This window comes from Bombina bombina, chromosome 3, assembly GCF_027579735.1.
Source record: "Bombina bombina isolate aBomBom1 chromosome 3, aBomBom1.pri, whole genome shotgun sequence".
Taxonomy (NCBI): Eukaryota; Metazoa; Chordata; class Amphibia; order Anura; family Bombinatoridae; genus Bombina; species Bombina bombina.
Genome location: NC_069501.1, coordinates 36,759,694 through 36,780,710, shown reverse-complemented (window position 1 = coordinate 36,780,710; position 21,017 = coordinate 36,759,694). Strand labels below are relative to the sequence as shown.

General features: G+C 41.2%; 1 protein-coding gene across 3 annotated transcripts in view; it reads right to left on the bottom strand.

The window, feature by feature from the left end:
- Positions 1–21,017, bottom strand: part of NR1I2 (nuclear receptor subfamily 1 group I member 2) — a 483,563-nt gene that overhangs the window by 252,716 nt on the left and 209,830 nt on the right. The window contains exon 3 of one of the 3 annotated variants that reach the window (XM_053705788.1): positions 19,978–20,278. The exons of 1 other annotated variant lie outside the window; for it this stretch is intronic. In XM_053705788.1, coding sequence (XP_053561763.1) covers positions 19,978–20,027 — 50 coding nt within the window. In that variant the 5' untranslated portion in view covers positions 20,028–20,278. Of the gene's footprint in view, positions 1–19,701; positions 19,946–19,977; positions 20,279–21,017 lie in introns of those variants that run through there. One more of the 3 variants, XM_053705790.1, reaches the window with a different exon arrangement.

The window sequence follows — 21,017 nt, the reverse complement described above, 5'->3', positions numbered from 1 at the left end:
TACCATAGCACAGCTGCTCACTAAACAACAAGTGAATCACAATGCCAGAACAAAGTGACCTACCATAGCGCAGGTGCTCACTAAACAACAAGTGAATCACAATGCCAGAACAAAGTGACCTACCATAGGGCAGCTGCTCACTAAACAACAAGTGAATCACCATCATATAACAAAGTGACCTACCATAGTGCAGCTGCTCACTAAACAACAAGTGAATCACAATGATAGAACAAAGTGACCTACCATAGTGCAGCTGCTCACTAAACAACAAGTGAATCACAATGATAGAACAACGTGACCTACCATAGTGCAGCTGCTAACTAAACAACAACTGAATCACAATGCCAGAACAAAGTGACCTACCATAGTGCAGCTGCTCACTAAACAACAAGTGAATCACCATCATATAACAAAGTGACCTACCATAGTGCAGCTGCTCACTAAACAACAAGTGAATCACAATGATAGAACAAAGTGACCTACCATAGTGCAGCTGCTCACTAAACAACAAGTGAATCACAATGATAGAACAACGTGACCTACCATAGTGCAGCTGCTCACTAAACAACAACGGAATCACAATGCCAGAACAAAGTGACCTACCATAGTGTAGCTGCTCACTAAACAACACGTGAATCACAATGATAGAACAAAGTGCAGCTGCTCACTAAACAACAAGTGAATCACAATGTTAGAACAACGTGACCTACCATAGTGCAGCTGCTCACTAAACAACAAGGGAATCACAATGATAGAACAAAGTGACTTACCATAATGCAGCTGCTCACTAAACAACAAGTGAATCACAATGCCAGAACAAAGTGACCTACCATAGTGCAGCTGCTCACTAAACAACAAGTGAATCACAATGCCAGAACAAAGAGACCTACCATAGGGCAGCTGCTCACTAAACAACAAGTGAATCAGAATGCCAGAACAATGTGAGCTACCATAGCGCAGCTGCTCACTAAACAACAAGTTAATCACAATGCCAGAACAAAATGACCTACCATAGCGCAGCTGCTCACTAAACAACAAGTGAATCACAATGCCAGAACAAAGTGACCTACCATAGTACAGCTGCTCACTAAACAAGTGAATCACAATGCCAGAACAAAGTGACCTACCATAGTGCAGCTGCTCACTAAACAACAAGTAAATCACAATGCCAGAACAAAGTGACCTACCATAGTGCAGCTGCTCACTAAACAACAAGTGAATCACAATGCCAGAACAAAGTGACCTACCATAGTGCAGCTGCTCATTAAACAACAAGTGAATCACAATGCCAGAACAAAGTGGCCTACCATAGCGCAGCTGCTCACTAAACAACAAGTGAATCACAATGCCAGAACAAAGTGACTTACCATAGCGCAGATGCTCACTAAACAAAAAGTGAATCACAATGCCAGAACAAAGTGACCTACCATAGCGCAGCTGCTCACTAAAGAACAAGTAAATCACAATGCCAGAACAAAGTGACCTACCATAGCGCAGCTGCTCACTAAACAACAAGTGAATCACAATGCCAGAACAAAGTGACCTACCATACTGCAGCTGCTCACTAAACAACAAGTGAATCACAATGCCAGAACAAAGTGACCTACCATAGTGCAGCTGCTCACTAAACAACAAGTGAATCACAATGATAGAACAAAGTGACCTACCATAGTGCAGCTGCTCACTAAACAACAAGTGAATCACAATGACAGAACAACGTGACCTACCATAGTGCAGCTGCTTACTAAACAACAAGTGAATAACAATGTTAGAACAACGTGACCTACCATAGTGCAGCTGCTCACTAAACAACAAGTGAATCACAATGACAGAACAAGGTGACCTACCATAGTGCAGCTGCTCACTAAACAACAAGTGAATCACAATACCAGAACAAAGTGACCTACCATAGCGCAGCTGCTCACTAAACAACAAGTGAATCACAATGATAGAACAGTGACCTACCATAGCGCAGCTGCTCACTAAACAACAAGTGAATCACGATGCCAGAACAAAGTGACCTACCATAGTGCAGCTGCTCACTAAACAACAAGTGAATCACAATGCCAGAACAACGTGACCTACTATAGTGCAGCTGCTCACTAAACAACAAGTGAATCACAATGCCAGAACAAAGTGACCTACCATAGTGCAGCTGCTCACTAAACAACAAGTGAATCACAATGCCAGAACAAAGTGACCTACCATAGTGCAGCTGCTCACTAAACAACAAGTGAATCACAATGCCAGAACAAAGTGACCTACCATAGTGCAGCTGCTCACTAAACAACAAGTGAATCACAATGCCAGAGCAACGTGACCTACCATAGTGCAGCTGCTCACTAAACAACAAGTGAATCACAATGCCAGAACAAAGTGACCTACCATAGTGCAGCTGCTCACTAAACAACAAGTGAATCACAATGCCAGAACAAAGTGACCTACCATAGGGCAGCTGCTCACTAAACAACAAGTGAATCACAATGCCAGAACAAAGTGACCTACCATAGTGCAGCTGCTCACTAAACAACAAGTGAATCACAATGCCAGAACAAAGTGACCTACCATAGTGCAGCTGCTCACTAAACCACAAGTGAATCACAATGCCAGAACAAAGTGACCTACCATAGTGCAGCTGCTCACTAAACCACAAGTGAATCACAATGCCAGAACAATGTGACCTACCATAGCGCAGCTGCTCACTAAACAACAAGTGAATCACAATGATAGAACAACGTGACCTACCATAGTGCAGCTGCTCACTAAACAAGTGTATCACAATGCCAGAACAAAGTGACCTACCATAGTACAGCTGCTCACTAAACAACAAGTGAATCACAATGCCAGAACAAAGTGACCTACCATAGTGCAGCTGCTCACTAAACAAGTGAATCACAATGCCAGAACAAAGTGACCTACCATAGCGCAGCTGCTCACTAAACAACAAGTGAATCACAATGCCAGAACAAAGTGACCTACCATAGTACAGTTGCTCACTAAACAACAAGTGAATCACAATGCCAGAACAAAGTGACCTACCATAGTGCAGCTGCTCACTAAACAAGTGAATCACAATGCCAGAACAAAGTGACCTACCATAGTGCAGCTGCTCACTAAACAACAAGTGAATCACAATGTTAGAACAACTTGACCTACCATAGTGCAGCTGCTCACTAAACAACAAGTGAATCACAATGATAGAACAAAGTGACCTACCAGAGTGCAGTTGCTCACTAAACAACAAGTGAATCACAATGCCAGAACAAAGTGACCTACCATAGTGCAGCTGCTCACTAAACAACAAGTGAATCACAATGCCAGAACAAAGTGACCTACCATAGAGCAGCTGCTCACTAAACAACAAGTGAATCACAATGCCAGAACAAAGTGACCTACCATAGTGCAGCTGCTCACTAAACAACAAGTGAATCACAATGCCAGAACAAAGTGACCTACCATAGTGCAGCTGCTCACTAACCAACAAGTGAATCACAATGCCAGAACAAAGTGACCTACCATAGTGCAGCTGCTCACTAAACAACAAGTGAATCACAATGCCAGAACAACGTGACCTACCATAGTGCAACTGTTCACTAAACAACAAGTGAATCACAATGCCAGAACAACGTGACCTACCATAGCGCAGCTGCTCACTACACAACAAGTGAATCACAATGCCAGAACAAAGTGACCTACCATAGTGCAGCTGCTCACTAAACAACAAGTGAATCACAATGATAGAACAAAGTGACCTACCATAGTGTAGCTGCTCACTAAACAACAAGTGAATTACAATGTTAGAACAAAGTGACCTACCATAGTGCAGCTGCTCACTAAACAAGTGAATCACAATGATAGAACAACGTGACCTACCATAGTGCAGCTGCTCACTAAACAACAAGTGAATCACAATGCCAGAACAAAGTGACCTACCATAGAGCAGCTGCTCACTAAACAACAAGTGAATCACAATGCCAGAACAAAGTGACCTACCATAGTGCAGCTGCTCACTAAACAACAAGTGAATCACAATGCCAGAACAAAGTGACCTACCATAGGGCAGCTGCTCACTAAACAACAAGTGAATCACAATGCCAGAACAATGTGAGCTACCATAGCGCAGCTGCTCACTAAACAACAAGTGAATCACAATGCCAGAACAAAGTGACCTACCATAGCGTAGCTGCTCACTAAAGAACAAGTGAATCACAATGCCAGAACAAAGTGACCTACCATAGCGCAGCTGCTCACTAAACAACAAGTGAATCACAATGCCAGAACAAAGTGACCTACCATAGTGCAGCTGCTCACTAAACAACAAGTGAATCACAATGCCAGAACAAAGTGACTTACCATAGTGCAGCTGCTCACTAAACAACAAGTGAATCACAATGATAGAACAAAGTGACCTACCATAGTGCAGCTGCTCACTAAACAACAAGTGAATCACAATGACAGAACAACGTGACCTACCATAGCGCAGCTGCTCACTAAACAACAAGTGAATCACAATGTTAGAACAACGTGACCTACCATAGTGCAGCTGCTCACTAAACAAGTGAATCACAATGACAGAACAAGGTGACCTACCATAGTGCAGCTGCTCACTAAACAACAAGTGAATCACAATGCCAGAACAACGTGAACTACCATAGTACAGCTGCTCACTAAACAAACAAGTGAATCACAATGCCAGAAAAAAGTGACCTACCATAGCGCAGCTGCTCACTAAACAACAAGTGAATCACAATGTTAGAACAACGTGACCTACCATAGTGCAGCTGCTCACTAAACAACAAGTGAATCACAATGATAGAACAAAGTGACCTACCATAGTGCAGCTGCTCACTAAACAACAAGTGAATCACAATGCCAGAACAAAGTGACCTACCATAGTGCAGCTGCTCACTAAACAACAAGTGAATCACAATGCCAGAACAAAGTGACCTACCATACAGCAGCTGCTCACTAAACAACAAGTGAATCACAATGCCAGAACAAAATGACCTACCATAGAGCAGCTGCTCACTAAACAACAAGTGAATCACAATGCCAGAACAAAGTGACCTACCATAGTGCAGCTGCTCACTAAACAACAAGTGAATCACAATGCCAGAACAAAGTGACCTACCATAGGGCAGCTGCTCACTAAACAACAAGTGAATCACAATGCCAGAACAAAGTGACCTACCATAGTGCAGCTGCTCACTAACCAACAAGTGAATCACAATGCCAGAACAAAGTGACCTACCATAGTGCAGCTGCTCACTAAACAACAAGTGAATCACAATGCCAGAACAACGTGACCTACCATAGTGCAACTGTTCACTAAACAACAAGTGAATCACAATGCCAGAACAACGTGACCTACCATAGCGCAGCTGCTCACTACACAACAAGTGAATCACAATGCCAGAACAAAGTGACCTACCATAGTGCAGCTGCTCACTAAACAACAAGTGAATCACAATGATAGAACAAAGTGACCTACCATAGTGTAGCTGCTCACTAAACAACAAGTGAATCACAATGTTAGAACAAAGTGACCTACCATAGTGCAGCTGCTCACTAAACAAGTGAATCACAATGATAGAACAACGTGACCTACCATAGTGCAGCTGCTCACTAAACAACAAGTGAATCACAATGATAGAACAAAGTGACCTACCATAGTACAGCTGCTCACTAAACAAGTGAATCACAATGCCAGAACAGAGTGACCTACCATAGTGCAGCTGCTCACTAAACAACAAGTGAATCACAATGCCAGAACAAAGTGACCTACCATAGTGCAGCTGCTCACTAAACAACAAGTGAATCACAATGCCAGAACAAAGTGACCTACCATAGAGCAGCTGCTCACTAAACAACAAGTGAATCACAATGCCAGAACAAAGTGACCTACCATAGTGCAGCTGCTCACTAAACAACAAGTGAATCACAATGCCAGAACAAAGTGACCTACCATAGTGCAGCTGCTCACTAAACAACAAGTGAATCACAATGCCAGAACAAAGTGACCTACCATAGCGCAGCTGCTCACTAAACAACAAATGAATCACAATGCCAGAACAAAGTGACCAACCATAGCGCAGCTGCTCACTAAACAACAAGTGAATCACAATGCCAGAACAAAGTGACCTACCATAGCGCAGCTGCTCACTAAACAACAAGTGAATCACAATGCCAGAACAAAGTGACCTACCATAGTGCAGCTGCTCACTAAACAACAAGTGAATCACAATGCAAGAACAAAGTGACCTACCATAGTGCAGCTGCTCACTAAACAACAAGTGAATCACAATGCCAGAATAAAGTGACCTACCATAGTGCAGCTGCTCACTAAACAAGTGAATAACAATGCCAGAACAACGTGACCTACTATAGTGCAGCTGCTCACTAAACAACAAGTGAATCACAATGCCAGAACAAAGTAACCTACTATAGTGCAGCTGCTCACTAAACAACAAGTGAATCACAATGTCAGAACAAAGTGACCTACCATAGTGCAGCTGCTCACTAAACAACAAGTGAATCACAATGATAGAACAAAGTGACCTACCATAGTGCAGCTGCTCACTAAACAACAAGTGAATCACAATGATAGAACAAAGTGACCTACCATAGTGCAGATGCTCACTAAACAACAAGTGAATCACAATGCCAGAACAAAGTGACCTACCATAGTGCAGCTGCTCACTAAACAACAAGTGAATCACAATCCCAAAACAAAGTGACCTACCATAGTGCAGCTGCTCACTAAACAAGTGAATCACAATGCCAGAACAAAGTGATCTACCATAGTGCAGCTGCTCACTAAACAACAAGTGAATCACAATGCCAGAACAAAGTGACCTACCATAGCGCAGCTGCTCACTAAACAAGTGAATCACAATGCCAGAACAACGTGACCTACCATAGTGCAGCTGCTCACTAAAGAACAAGTGAATCACAATGCCAGAACAAAGTGACCTACCATAGCGCAGCTGCTCACTAAACAACAAGTGAATCACAATGCCAGAACAACGTGACCTACCATAGTGCAGCTGCTCACTAAACAACAAGTGAATCACAATGATAGAACAAAGTGACCTACCATAGTGCAGCTGCTCACTAAACAACAAGTGAATCACAATGCCAGAACAAAGTGACCTACCATAGCGTAGCTGCTCACTAAAGAACAAGTGAATCACAATGCCAGAACAAAGTGACCTACCATAGTGCAGCTGCTCACTAAACAAGTGAATCACAATGCCAGAACAAAGTGACTTACCATAGTGCAGCTGCTCACTAAACAACAAGTGAATCACAATGCCAGAACAAAGTGACCTACCATAGCGCAGCTGCTCACTAAACAAGTGAATCACAATGCCAGAACAAAGTGACCTACCATAGTGCAGCTGCTCACTAAACAACAAGTGAATCACAATGCCAGAACAAAGTGACCTACCATAGTGCAGCTGCTCACTAAACAACAAGTGAATCACAATGCCAGAACAAAGTGACCTACCATAGCGCAGCTGCTCACTAAACAACAAGTGAATCACAATGCCAGAACAAAGTGACCTACCATAGTGCAGCTGCTCACTAAACAAGTGAATCACAATGATAGAACAAAGTGACCTACCATAGTGCAGCTGCTCACTAAACAACAAGTGAATCACAATGATAGAACAATGTGACCTACCATAGTGCAGCTGCTCACTAAACAACAAGTGAATCACAATGCCAGAACAACGTGACCTACCATAGTGCAGCTGCTCACTAAACAATAATTATTATTTTTAATGGAGGTGGCGTGGGCCGCACAAAATTACGCTGTGGGCCACCAGTTTGACACCCCTGATATAGATAATACAATTTTAAACAACTTCCCCATTTACTTCTATTATCTAATTTGCTTCATTCTCTTGGAATCCTTTGTTGAAGGAGCAGTAATGCACTACTGGGAGCTAGCTGAAACCCAATAACAAGAGGCATATATGTGCAGTCACCAATCAGTAGCTTCTGAGCCTACGTAGATATGATTTTCAACAAAGGATAAAAAGTGAACAAAACAAATTAAGTAACAGAAATAAACTAGAACGTTATCTAAAATGACAAATTTAAACTTTTTACAAAATGAAATGAACAATCTTCTTTAAAGTATGGATTAATGACAACTGTGCAATAGAATATTACATAAACATTATGTTTTGTTATCACTGTATTAGAGAAACACACATAACATATACTTATAAACCTCAAGGATATCAGATTGTTGTTTATCAACTACTGTGGTTTTTATTATCTTTTGAAATACCACCTTATATTCATTAGGGGCGTTTCCATGTGTGGCTCGGCAATGGTCCCTGATTGGTTGAGTTTTTCCGCGTGTCAGGACAGTATTTCTTGTATTCCTGCAGGTATATGGCATTTTTAATCGTTTTCAAATATAGTTCGTTTTTAATATTTCCCCTCCGAGTGCTCAGGATACGGTTTCTTTTGTATCTAAAATGACATACTCTACCTGACTTTATGACCCTTTAAAATTTTTCTTAATTCAGGAGGAAGAATACAATTTTAATAACTTTGACATTTATCTTTATTATAGAATTTACTTTACAGAAGAATATACTGAAATATGCTCAAGAGAGCGCACATGCCTTCAAGTTATGGTAAACTCTCACCGTTATAAAAACAGATCTGGAATGTAAGCGATATTTTAGATGTAGTTTAAATCATCAGATGTAATGAAGTTGCGCTATAACTTACTTTTTAATATAAATATGAAATAGAAATACCCCGCGTTCTGCCGCCAACTTCAAAAGTCAATTTTTGTTTGAATTGTTGTCCAATCAGCACTCTCGCCATATGGCACTTTTGTTGTAGCTAGAGCGCTGATTGGACATAAATTCAGAGATAGGGACACATACACCTTTTTAGAGAACTATAGTGACACGGGGAGAGAAAGAAGGCCGAGAAACACAGAGGTTTGAGGTATAATCATATGTTGTAGTATTCGGGAGGTGGTTGCAATAAGCCATAGACACCTGTGGGAAGAGAATAAGCTATAGAGACTTGAGGTTTTCAATCCTCTCTTCAGGATATCTTAAAGGGACAGTCTAGGCCAAAATAAACTTTCATGATTCAGATAGAGCATGTCATTTTAAACAATTTTCCAATTTACTTATACAGCAAATATTGAAAACATTCAGGGTCAGATTAGAAGTGGCTGGCAAAATATCACTTTTGCGAGGGAGATATCTGCACTCCATTTACGTGCGCTGGTATTGCATGATAGGTGCAATGCGAACGCAAGGCACGGAAGCCTAGCATTTACAAGAGCACACTTCCGTAGGCTCCAATGGGAGCCTCGTTCTCATGCCATCAGACACAACATGATAATTTAGCGTAGTGAAGGGGATAAGTCACACAGCGATGGGCAGCAAATTTAAATATGTGTATATACACATAAATAAGCATATACATATATATTTACAGGGAGCACAAAGTTCCCCATAGACCGCAATGTAAAGGCACTTTTCAGTGCCATTTTTTTTCTAAAACCCTTACTGCCAAATTTAACCCTTAAAGAGTGCTTTGTGCAGTTATTTTTTATTTAAAAACAAAATGCTACTTTTCTTTTAATAAAAAAATGAAAAGGCATTAAAGGGACACTAAACCCAAACATTTTCTTTCATGATTCAGGAAGAGAATACAATTTTAAATAACATTCCAATTGACTTCTATTATCTAATTTGCTTCATTCTTTAGATATGTTTTTTTTAAGAAATAGCAATGCACATGGGTGAGCCAATCACACAAGGCATCTATGTGCATCTACCAATCAGCAGCTACTGAGCCTATCTAGATATGCTTTTCAGCAAAGAATATCAAGAAAATGAAGCAAATTAGATAATAGAAGTAAATTAGAAAGTTGTTTATAATTGCATGCTCTTTCTAAATCATGAAAGAAAAAAATTGGGTTTCATGTCCCTTTAATATTCACTAATTTAACACTAGCTTAAAGTTTTGCCAGGTGATCAATATAATAAGTTCTGGGAAGAAAACTGCATTCTCAGATGAATCTCTAAACAAAAAATAATAATTGGAGTTAAAATGAAGCATAATTAGCTGTCATCTAAGTGATCTGCTGATTATCGAAACAGACAAATATATCCTGTAAAGTACACAATGATCACCCATATGAAGCTGGACCAGTGGTTCCAATATTAAAAGGAAATTATACACTAAATAAATCTGATGCACCTCCCTCTAATCATGGGTGCTTGGGTTACACTGCAGGTATCTGAAGGTATCTGCACATGGGCCAACACATCCGCACTGGAATAAAGTGAAAGCTAGATTTCAACATGGCGCCAGTGCACCACCCATGACTAGAGGAAGCAGGAAATATCCCCAATGCTGTGCTTATTACGTATTTAGTGATTAATGAAAGAGCCTTACTTACTACAAGAACGTGCTAGCACATTAACGTATTGTGGTCTGATGCAGTATACGGACACCACAAGCAGTGACTAGCGGGCGAGAAGCAGATACTGGAGCTTTAGTACTGAAACAGAGGAGTCACTAAAGATATCATTACAGTATGGAAGGTTGGACAGGCTTGTTTAAATACCAATGCAAAGGAAGAGTTAGATTTAAAGGGACACTGAACCCAAATGTTTTCTTTCATGATTCAGATAGAGCATGCAATTTTAAGCAACTTTCTAATTTACTCCCATTATCAAATTTTCTTCATTCTCTTGGTATCTTTATTTGAAAAGCAAGAATGTAAGTTTAGATGTCGGCCCATTTTTGGTGAACAACCTGGGTTGTTCTTGCTAATTGGTGGAAAAATTCATCCACCAATAAACAAGTGCTGTCCAGGTCTGAACCAAAAATTGTCTGGCTCCTTACCTTAGATGCCTTCTTTTTCAAATAAAGATAACAAGAGAACGAAGAAGAATTGATAATAGGAGTAAATTAGAAAGTTGCTTTAAATTGCATGCCCTATCTGAATCACACAATAAAAAAAATGGGTTCAGTGTCCCTTTAAAACTGTACTATAAATTGCAAATCAAGCAAAAAATAAGTTAAACGATTAAGTTATCATTGCAGTTATGGACCAGCTAAACCTGAGAGGTTAGGAGCGCCCCAGCATCTCCTCCCTTTTATAGGATTTCAGACAGACTGCTGCGCTGCGCTGCCCAGTGTGCAATATATTGCGTCTCACCGGATCCCGCCGTGAAGGGCCAGAGAAATGGAAATGCAGCGTGTGCTCCAGACAGCATCCAGATCAGTAGCCAAACAGTGAGCAGCTATGAACTCGAAGCCGACATACAGGGTCAAGAATAAGTCATTGTGGGGGGGCGGAGCCAGCTAGCGAAGTGGATGGTCGCACAGTAACAGAGCTCCCGGCCAAAACTTCAATATTAAGGATTTATCCACCTTTATTCTATATTTAAGATTTTCAGAAATGATATCCTGCTCTTAACTTTACACCTAGGAAGAACCCGGGAGCTCACAACAGTACGGCATTACTTATGCTCACAATATGTCTGACCCACTCGCATAAAAACTACCGACAGCTGGGAAAATAGCATCGCCAAGCCCAACAACTCCACTATGCTCCTGTGACCCAGAGAATAACCAGATCGCCACCGTGAGTAACCCAGACATCAGACACTGAATAGCTACCAGTGTCACGACCGGAATACAAAGTGTGAAGCGCCATCTTGGACCGCATGGTTGCACCTATACTAATTTAACAGTATGCACATACAAGCATTCTATGCAGCTGTTGTGGATCTGATCGCAGATTTTGAGAGGAAGACATGCAATTGCCTGGACAATCCATGTGAGACTACACAGATAGAAGATATAGCTGCTGAAGAACCTCTTTTGAAGCTTGAGGAGAGCCCACAGAATGCAGCCCCAATCACTCCGCTCATATATGAAGCACCCATGCAGCAACCAGGGGGTCAGAAATAGCTCAGAAAGGAAGTGTGCGAGCTGCCGAGTTCACTGCGTCGGACGAGCAGCATGACTACTTTAGGAGACACAGATTGAAACACGGAGCTGCAGATTACCCCACGGCCTCAGCGGCCTTACCTCACACTCTCATGAAAGCTCCCGGTCTCAAGTCTCGCCAACTGTTAGACTTTGCTCCCGCACCAATGCCTAGCACCACCAACAGCAATGAGACTCCCTCTGATCCGCCTGCGCTTATCAAGGAACAAGATCAGTATATTCCATGGGGCCAGCGGACTGGTATTGGTTAATCTGAACATAACATCCGAGATACCTGGTCACTGAGACTCCTTTACAATATTCTTTATGGCAATGTTTCCCATACTTGGACCCCATACGATAAGTGTCCAGATTATTAAAAATTGTGTTTTCTAGTATACACACATTTGGCCTCAGCGATCAACAACAGTACTCTCCCCTTATGTATAAAATGTTTACTAACAGGTTTTTTTAGAGATTATAGGTGGCACGTTGTTTATTGTTACTTGTTCTAAGCCTCACACATAGAGACCCTTTATTACTATTGTTGGACTATTGATAGATGTATCCATGTACCCAGCAGGTCGGCAAAGGTTCTCATGATGGCCTTCTGTCACAGTAAGAATGCTGGCAAAAGATGGCTTTTTAGTCCCCATATTTTTCCATAGCCCTTACCATGTTTTTCACATTATATATAGCGTTTGAAGTAAAACTAACTCAAAGTCATGAAATAATAACCTCACTTTATAGACTGGATGAAGCCTATTCAAGTTAATGTATTCTCATTCCAGAACCAACGATCGCTGAGTATACTGTATCTTGCTGATGTTTCCTAATTTTCAAATGTTATTCATATTAATACTTTTAAAATTTTGAAAGTCAGTTTTTACATGTTTCCCTCTCCCTGTACTATGGGTTTTCATCAATCAATTATTTGCAGGCCTCTAGGCACAACAACGCCCATAAGATATAATTAGGGTTACTTAAACCATGCCATATTAATAGCTTAGCCATACTGCTACATCACGTTCCTATAACCTACAACATAGGGCTATGAATCTCATAGTTATGCATGCATATTTTGTTATCCTATAATAACATACACAGAAAGATAACCATTGTTATGCTCATGTGGATGCTCCTGTCCTGCTTGTTCGAGGACCTTGTTTGTAAAAGTTCTTATATGTTATACTCCCCGGTAGACCCAGGTATCATTACGATATATATATATTTTGGAACTAAAGGCTGGGTTTAGGATCTAAATTGATGTTAAACTTATTATACCATATATCTTTCTATAAGTGCTGGGGCTTCTGCTCTTATTTAATTACTAACTACCGTGTTGTATACTAGACAATATTTATCATGACCCATCTGCGGATTAATCTCTGCCACAGTTCTGGATCTGTTATTAATATAAATACTATTATTAATATAATTTGATTATATCAGGGGTATAGTTATTTCTATTCTTTAATTAGCCAAGGGAAGTCATGTATAACTATCACACACTTTTACAACATACTTTTGGATGGCAGGACCTGTCAGCGGCCGAGGCAGAGTTCTGTACGTCATTCCATTTCTTAGGCCTAGATTTGGAGTTTGGCGTTAGCCGTGAAAACCAGCGTTAGAGGCTCCTAACGCTGGTTTTAGGCTAACTCCGGTATTTGGAGTCACTCAAAATAGGGTCTAACGCTCACTTTTCAGCCGCGACTTTTCCATACCGCAGATCCCGTTACGTCAATTGCGTATCCTATCTTTTCAATGGGATCTTTCTAACTCCGGTATTTAGAGTCGTGTCTGAAGTGAGCGTTAGACATCTAACGACAAAACTCCAGCCGCAGGAAAAAAGTCACTAGTTAAGAGCTTTCTGGGCTAACGCCGGTTCATAAAGCTCTTAACTACTGTACTCTAAAGTACACTAACACCCATAAACTACCTATGTACCCCTAAACTGAGGCCCCCCCACATCGCCGCCACTCGATTACATTTTTTTAACCCCTAATCTGCCGACCGCCACCTACGTTATACTTATGTACCCCTAATCTGCTGCCCCTAACACCGCCGACCCCTGTATTATATTTATTAACCCCTAATCTGCCCCCCACAACGTCGCCGCCAGCTACCTACAATAATTAACCCCTAATCTGCCGACCGCAAAGCGACGCGACCTACATTATAGCTATGTACCCCTAATCTGCTGCCCCTAACACCGCCGACCCCTATATTATATTTATTAACCCCTAATCTGCCCCCCACAACGTCGCCTCCACCTGCCTACACTTATTAACCCCTAATCTGCCGAGCGGACCGCACCGCTACTATAATAAAGTTATTAACCCCTAATCCGCCTCACTATCCCTATAATAAATAGTATTAACCCCTAATCTGCCCTCCCTAACATCGCCAACACCTAATTTAAATTATTAACCCCTAATCTGCCGACCGGAGCTCACCGCTATTCTAATAAATGTATTAACCCCTAAAGCTAAGTCTAACCCTAACACTAACACCCCCCTAAGTTAAATATAATTTTAATCTAACAAAATGAATTAACTCTTATTAAATAAATTATTCCTATTTAAAGATAAATACTTACCTGTAAAATAAACCCTAATATAGCTACAATATAACGAATAATTACATTGTAGCTATTTTAGGATTAATATTTATTTTACAGGCAACTTTGTAATTATTTTAACCAGGTACAATAGCTATTTAATAGTTAAGAACTATTTAATAGCTAAAATAGTTAAAATAATTACAAATTTACCTGTAAAATAAATCCTAACCTAAGTTACAATTAAACCTAACACTACACTATCAATAAATAAATTAAATACAATACCTACAAATAACTACAATGAAATAAACTATCTAAAGTACAAAAAATAAAAAAATATTTACAAACATAAGAAAAATATTACAACAATTTTAAACTAATTACACCTACTCTAAGCCCCCTAATAAAATAACAAAGACCCCCAAAATAACAAAATGCCCTACCCTATTCTAAATTACTACATTTCAAATCTCTTTTACCTTACCAGCCCTGAACAGGGCCCTTTGCGGGCATGCCCCAAGAAATTCAGCTCTTTTGCCTGTAAAAAAAAACATACAATACCCCACCCCCCCAACATTACAACCCACCACCCACATACCCCTAATCTAACCCAAACCCCCCTTCAATAAACCTAACACTAAGCCCCTGAAGATCTTCCTACCTTGTCTTCACCCTACCAGGTTCACCGATCCGTCCTGAAGAGCTCCTCCGATGTCCTGATCCAAGCCCAAGCGGGGGGCTGAAGAGGTCCATGATCCGGCTGAAGTCTTCATCCAAGCGGGAGCTGAAGAGGTCCATGATCCGGATGAAGTCTTCTATCAACGGCATCTTCAATCTTCTTTCTTCCGGATCCATCTTGCAGACCTCCGACGCGGAACATCCTCTTCTCCCGACGCCTACTAGCCGAATGACGGTTCCTTTAAGGGACGTCATCCAAGATGGCGTCCCTCGAATTCCGATTGGCTGATAGGATTCTATCAGCCAATCGGAATTAAGGTAGGAATATTCTGATTGGCTGATGGAATCAGCCAATCAGAATCAAGATCAATCCGATTGGCTGATCCAATCAGCCAATCAGATTGAGCTCGCATTCTATTGGCTGATCGGAACAGCCAATAGAATGCAAGCTCAATCTGATTGGCTGATCGAATCAGCCAATCGGATTGAACTTGATTCTGATTGGCTGATTCCATCAGCCAATCAGAATATTCCTACCTTAATTCCGATTGGCTGATAGAATCCTATCAGCCAATTGGAATTCGAGGGACGCCATCTTGGATGACGTCCCTTAAAGGAACCGTCATTCGGCTAGTAGGCGTCGGGAGAAGAGGATGTTCCACGTCGGAGGTCTGCAAGATGGATCCGGAAGAAAGAAGATTGAAGATGCCGTTGATAGAAGACTTCATCCGGATCATGGACCTCTTTAGCTCCCGCTTGGATGAAGACTTCATCCGGATCATGGACCTCTTCAGCTCCCGCTTGGATGAAGACTTCAGCCGGATCATGGACCTCTTCAGCTCCCGCTTGGATGAAGACTTCAGCCGGATCATGGACCTCTTCAGCCCCCCGCTTGGGCTTGGATCAGGACATCGGAGGAGCTCTTCAGGAAGGATCGGTGAACCTGGTAGGGTGAAGACAAGGTAGGAAGATCTTCAGGGGCTTAGTGTTAGGTTTATTGAAGGGGGGTTTGGGTTAGATTAGGGGTATGTGGGTGGTGGGTTGTAATGTTGGGGGGGGGGGGGTATTGTATGGTTTTTTTGCAGGCAAAAGAGCTGAATTTCTTGGGGCATGCCCCGCAAAGGGCCCTGTTCAGGGCTGGTAAGGTAAAAGAGCTTTGAAATGTAGTAATTTAGAATAGGGTAGGGCATTTTGTTATTTTGGGGGTCTTTGTTATTTTATTAGGGGGCTTAGAGTAGGTGTAATTAGTTTAAAATTGTTGTAATATTTTTCTTATGTTTGTAAATATTTTTTTATTTTTTGTAACTTAGTTCTTTTTTATTTTTTGTACTTTAGTTAGTTTATTTCATTGTAGTTATTTGTAGATATTGTATTTAATTTATTTATTGATAGTGTAGTGGTAGGTTTAATTGTAGATAATTATAGGTATTTTATTTAATTAATTTATTGATAGTGTAGTGTTAGGTTTAATTGTAACTTAGGTTAGGATTTATTTTACAGGTAATTTTGTTATTATTTTAACTAGGTAACTATTAAATAGTTCTTAACTATTTAATAGCTATTGTACCTGGTTAAAATAATTACAAAGTTGCCTGTAAAATAAATATTAATCCTAAAATAGCTACAATGTAATTATAATTTATATTGTAGCTATATTAGGATTTATTTTACAGGTAAGTATTTAGCTTTAAATAGGAATAATTTATTTAATAAGAGTTAATTAATTTCGTTAGATTAAAATTATATTTAATTTAGGGGGGTGTTAGTGTTAGGGTTAGACTTAGCTTTAGGGGTTAATACATTTATTATAGTAGCGGTGAGCTCCGGTCGGCAGATTAGGGGTTAATGTTTGAAGTTAGGTGTCGGCGATGTTAGGGAGGGCAGATTAGGGGTTAATACTATTTATTATAGGGTTAGTGATGCGGATTAGGGGTTAATAACTTTTTTATAGTAGTGCTCAGGTCCGCTCGGCAGATTAGGGGTTAATAAGTGTAGGCAGGTGGAGGCGACGTTGAGGGGGGCAGATTAGGGGTTAATAAATATAATATAGGGGTCGGCGGTGTTAGGGGCAGCAGATTAGGGGTACATAAGGAAAATGTAAGTAGCGGCGGTTTACGGAGCGGCAGATTAGGGGTTAAAAATAATATGCAGGGGTCAGAGATAGCGGGGGCGGCAGATTAGGGGTTAATAAGTGTAAGGCTAGGGGTGTTTAGACTCGGGGTACATGTTAGGGTGTTAGGTGCAGACGTAGGAAGTGTTTCCCCATAGCAAACAATGGGGCTGCGTTAGGAGCTGAACGCGGCTTTTTTGCAGGTGTTAGGTTCTTTTTCAGCTCAAACAGCCCCATTGTTTCCTATGGGGGAATCGTGCACGAGCACGTTTTTGAGGCTGGCCGCTTGCGTAAGCAACTCTGGTATCGAGAGTTGAAGCTGCGTTAAAAATGCTCTACGCTCCATTTTTGGAGCCTAACGCAGCCTTTTTGTGGACTCTCAATACCAGAGTTATTTTTATGGTGCGGCCAGAAAAAAGCCGGCGTTAGCTACGCGGGTCGTTACCGGCAAAACTCTAAATCTAGGCCTTAGTGTTTAGAATATATTATTCTGGCTCCTCAAATATCTGACTACCATTTGCCCTCTTTTTTATTTAAAATGTCTGCGCTTAACCATTTGCCATTTGCTCCCCAGCTACTTCTCCGAATTGTATATAGCTTAACGTCCGCTACACACTTTCATAGACCCAGTACTTGGTTACTAATGCTGGTTATTTATGTTCACTCGATGTGAGATATAACTATGCTATATATCCTGTGGGCTATGTGTTTTAATAAAGGTATGCATGTCTGTACTACCCTATAATGCTGAAGCCAGCCCACCCAGTACACTGAACGCCTGGCACCTGTTATATATATGTATCTGTCCTCCTTTTCATTCACAACAAACCTCTAAGTCCTTAAAGATACCTACTTCATTGATATTACTTTATTACCACCTCCCCCCCGTCACCACCATAATGTGCCTCCTTTTCTAGGAGTACTAACTACGCGGCTTGTCTTGCCTATGCCGCATTTCACTCATAGCTCTCCAACAACAACCCTCAGTGTACCGCACCCTAACTAGCTTGTTTATGAATATATCTTTCAATATAATATTACGACAATCACTTCCCCACAGATAAATTGTCTTGAATGACAACTTGGAGGGATTAGGCCTGGTTAACGCCTGTATGCTTTTCTTCTGTTATAGTCCCTAACAGAGAGTGGATAGAAACTTAATTTGCAAAACCTGAGGTCATAATAGAGAGATCCAAGAGTGGTCTCTCTTTTTTTCTTTCACCTTCCCTTACTCCCAGCTATTTCCCTTATGTTCGGTCCCTAGTGGACCTCCAGTGTTCATTTGAGAAGGTTCCCCTTTATATAGGCATTACAAACTAACTATTGTACTGTTTAAGTTTTTTGATTTTGTAACATGTTATATGTACGTCATTTTCGCTATTTACTTATGCTGTTTGTATGCCTATTTTGAGTACCTCAATAAAAATTTATATATATAAAAAAAAAAAAAAAAAAGAATAAATCATTATTAGATTGACTTGCACAGCCACAGCTATCTATACACCCTCTGTGGCTGCACTGACCCCGATTCCACCCCTGATGCCAGCCCCAGGGGGCCACTGATACCCTGCCCTGCTGCCCAGGCCTCCCATGGAACTAATAAAACTAGAGACCTGGAATAACCCAAACTCATTTCCCATCAAACGAATCTCAATCCCATCAAACAAATCTCAATCCCACACCTACTCTGGGACATGATCCTAATGCTAAATTTGTAGGTTTTAAAGCAGCTTTTTCACAAATTTACTTTTGGGTAAGAATTTGATGAATTTAAAAGCTCTCTAGCATTACCTAGTACAGTTGTAATGAACAAAAATATATTTTAAAAAATTGCAATTCATTAGAACCTGTACCTTTAAACTGCTAGTTTGTTAGAAGCAACTCCTGAAAAGAGTACGTTTATCTTATTTTCCTGGGACACAAATAAATAAGCTCCTGTACTGATCAAGCATAAACTGTGTAGAATGTATATAGCCATGCAGAAAGAGAAGCTCATTGGCTTGTCCTATGGCCGGTTACCACCTGGGAGTAGCTTCCTTCAGCCCAATTGTAATTTTCACAGAGGAAAACTTTCTTTAAGTATATCAGTTTGACAAGGTGAGTCCAGCACTGAAACACCAGGCAATTCTTCTCAGAACAAGGGAAATAGCAGCCCCAGGCGATCGTTTCGGCCTCGTCTGTGAGCTGCAGCCATATCCCTCTAGACACATTGGGAAGTGGACTACTTGCTCAATGTGCCTATAGAGTTATGGCTGCACCTCACTGACGAGGCCCAAAAGAGGCCGAAACGATCATCTGGGGTTGCCATTTCCCTTGTTCAGAGGAGCAATGCCTGGTATTTCGGGGCTGGACTGACCTTGTTGGGCGGAATCAGACTGATATACTTCAGGAAAGTTTTCCTCTGTGAAAAACACAATTGGGCTAAAATAAGCTACTCCCTTCTGGTAACCGGGCAATAGAACAAGACTGAGTTGCTGTTTGTTCCTGGAAGATTGCGTCTCTTTCTGTATGTAGAATGTACATGGGTCAAATTTCGGAATCCTGCATGATGCAATCCAACTGGAGAGTGGAAAAAACACAATTTTGCCAAAATAAATAGAGAGCACATTGCATGGTAGAGTTATGGCTGCACCTCACTGACGAGGCCCAAAGGAGGCCGAAACGATCATCTGGGGTTGCCATTTCCCTTGTTCAGAGGAGCAATGCCTGGTATTTCGGGGCTGGACTGACCTTGTTGGGCGGAATCAGACTGATATACTTCAGGAAAGTTTTCCTCTGTGAAAAACACAATTGGGCTAAAATAAGCTACTCCCTTCTGGTAACCGGGCAATAGAACAAGACTGAGTTGCTGTTTGTTCCTGGAAGATTGCGTCTCTTTCTGTATGTAGAATGTACATGGGTCAAATTTCCGAATCCTGCATGATGCAATCCAACTGGAGAGTGGAAAAAACACAATTTTGCCAAAATAAATAGAGAGCACATTGCATGGTTATTTTTTAAGCGTGCATGATTAACCCTTTTATGGGGATTTTAAGTTTAAAGTCCCTTTAAATATACGCACACACAGTATACATACAATAGCTGCACTCACACACACAAACAGTATATACACACACCACAGCTGCACTCACACACAGTATATGCACACACACACACCCCAGCTGCACTCACACACACACACAAACAGTATATACACACACCCCAGCTGCACTCAAACACACACAAACAGTATATACACCCCCCCAGCTGCACTTACACACAGTATATGCACACACACACACCCCAGCTGCACTCACACACACACACAAACAGTATATACACACCCCCCAGCTGCACTTACACACAGTATATGCACACACACACCCCAGCTGCACTCACACACACACACACACAAACAGTATATACACACACCCCAGCTGCACTCAAATACACACAAACAGTATATACACACACCCCAGCTGCACTCACACACAAACAGTATATACACACGCCAGCTGCACTCACACACAGTATATACACACACACACACCCCAGCTGCACTCACACACAAACAGTACCAAACAGTACACCAGCTGCACTCACACACACACCCCAGCTGCACTCACACACACAAACAGTATATACACACACCCCAGCTGCACTCACACACAGTATATACACACACACACACCC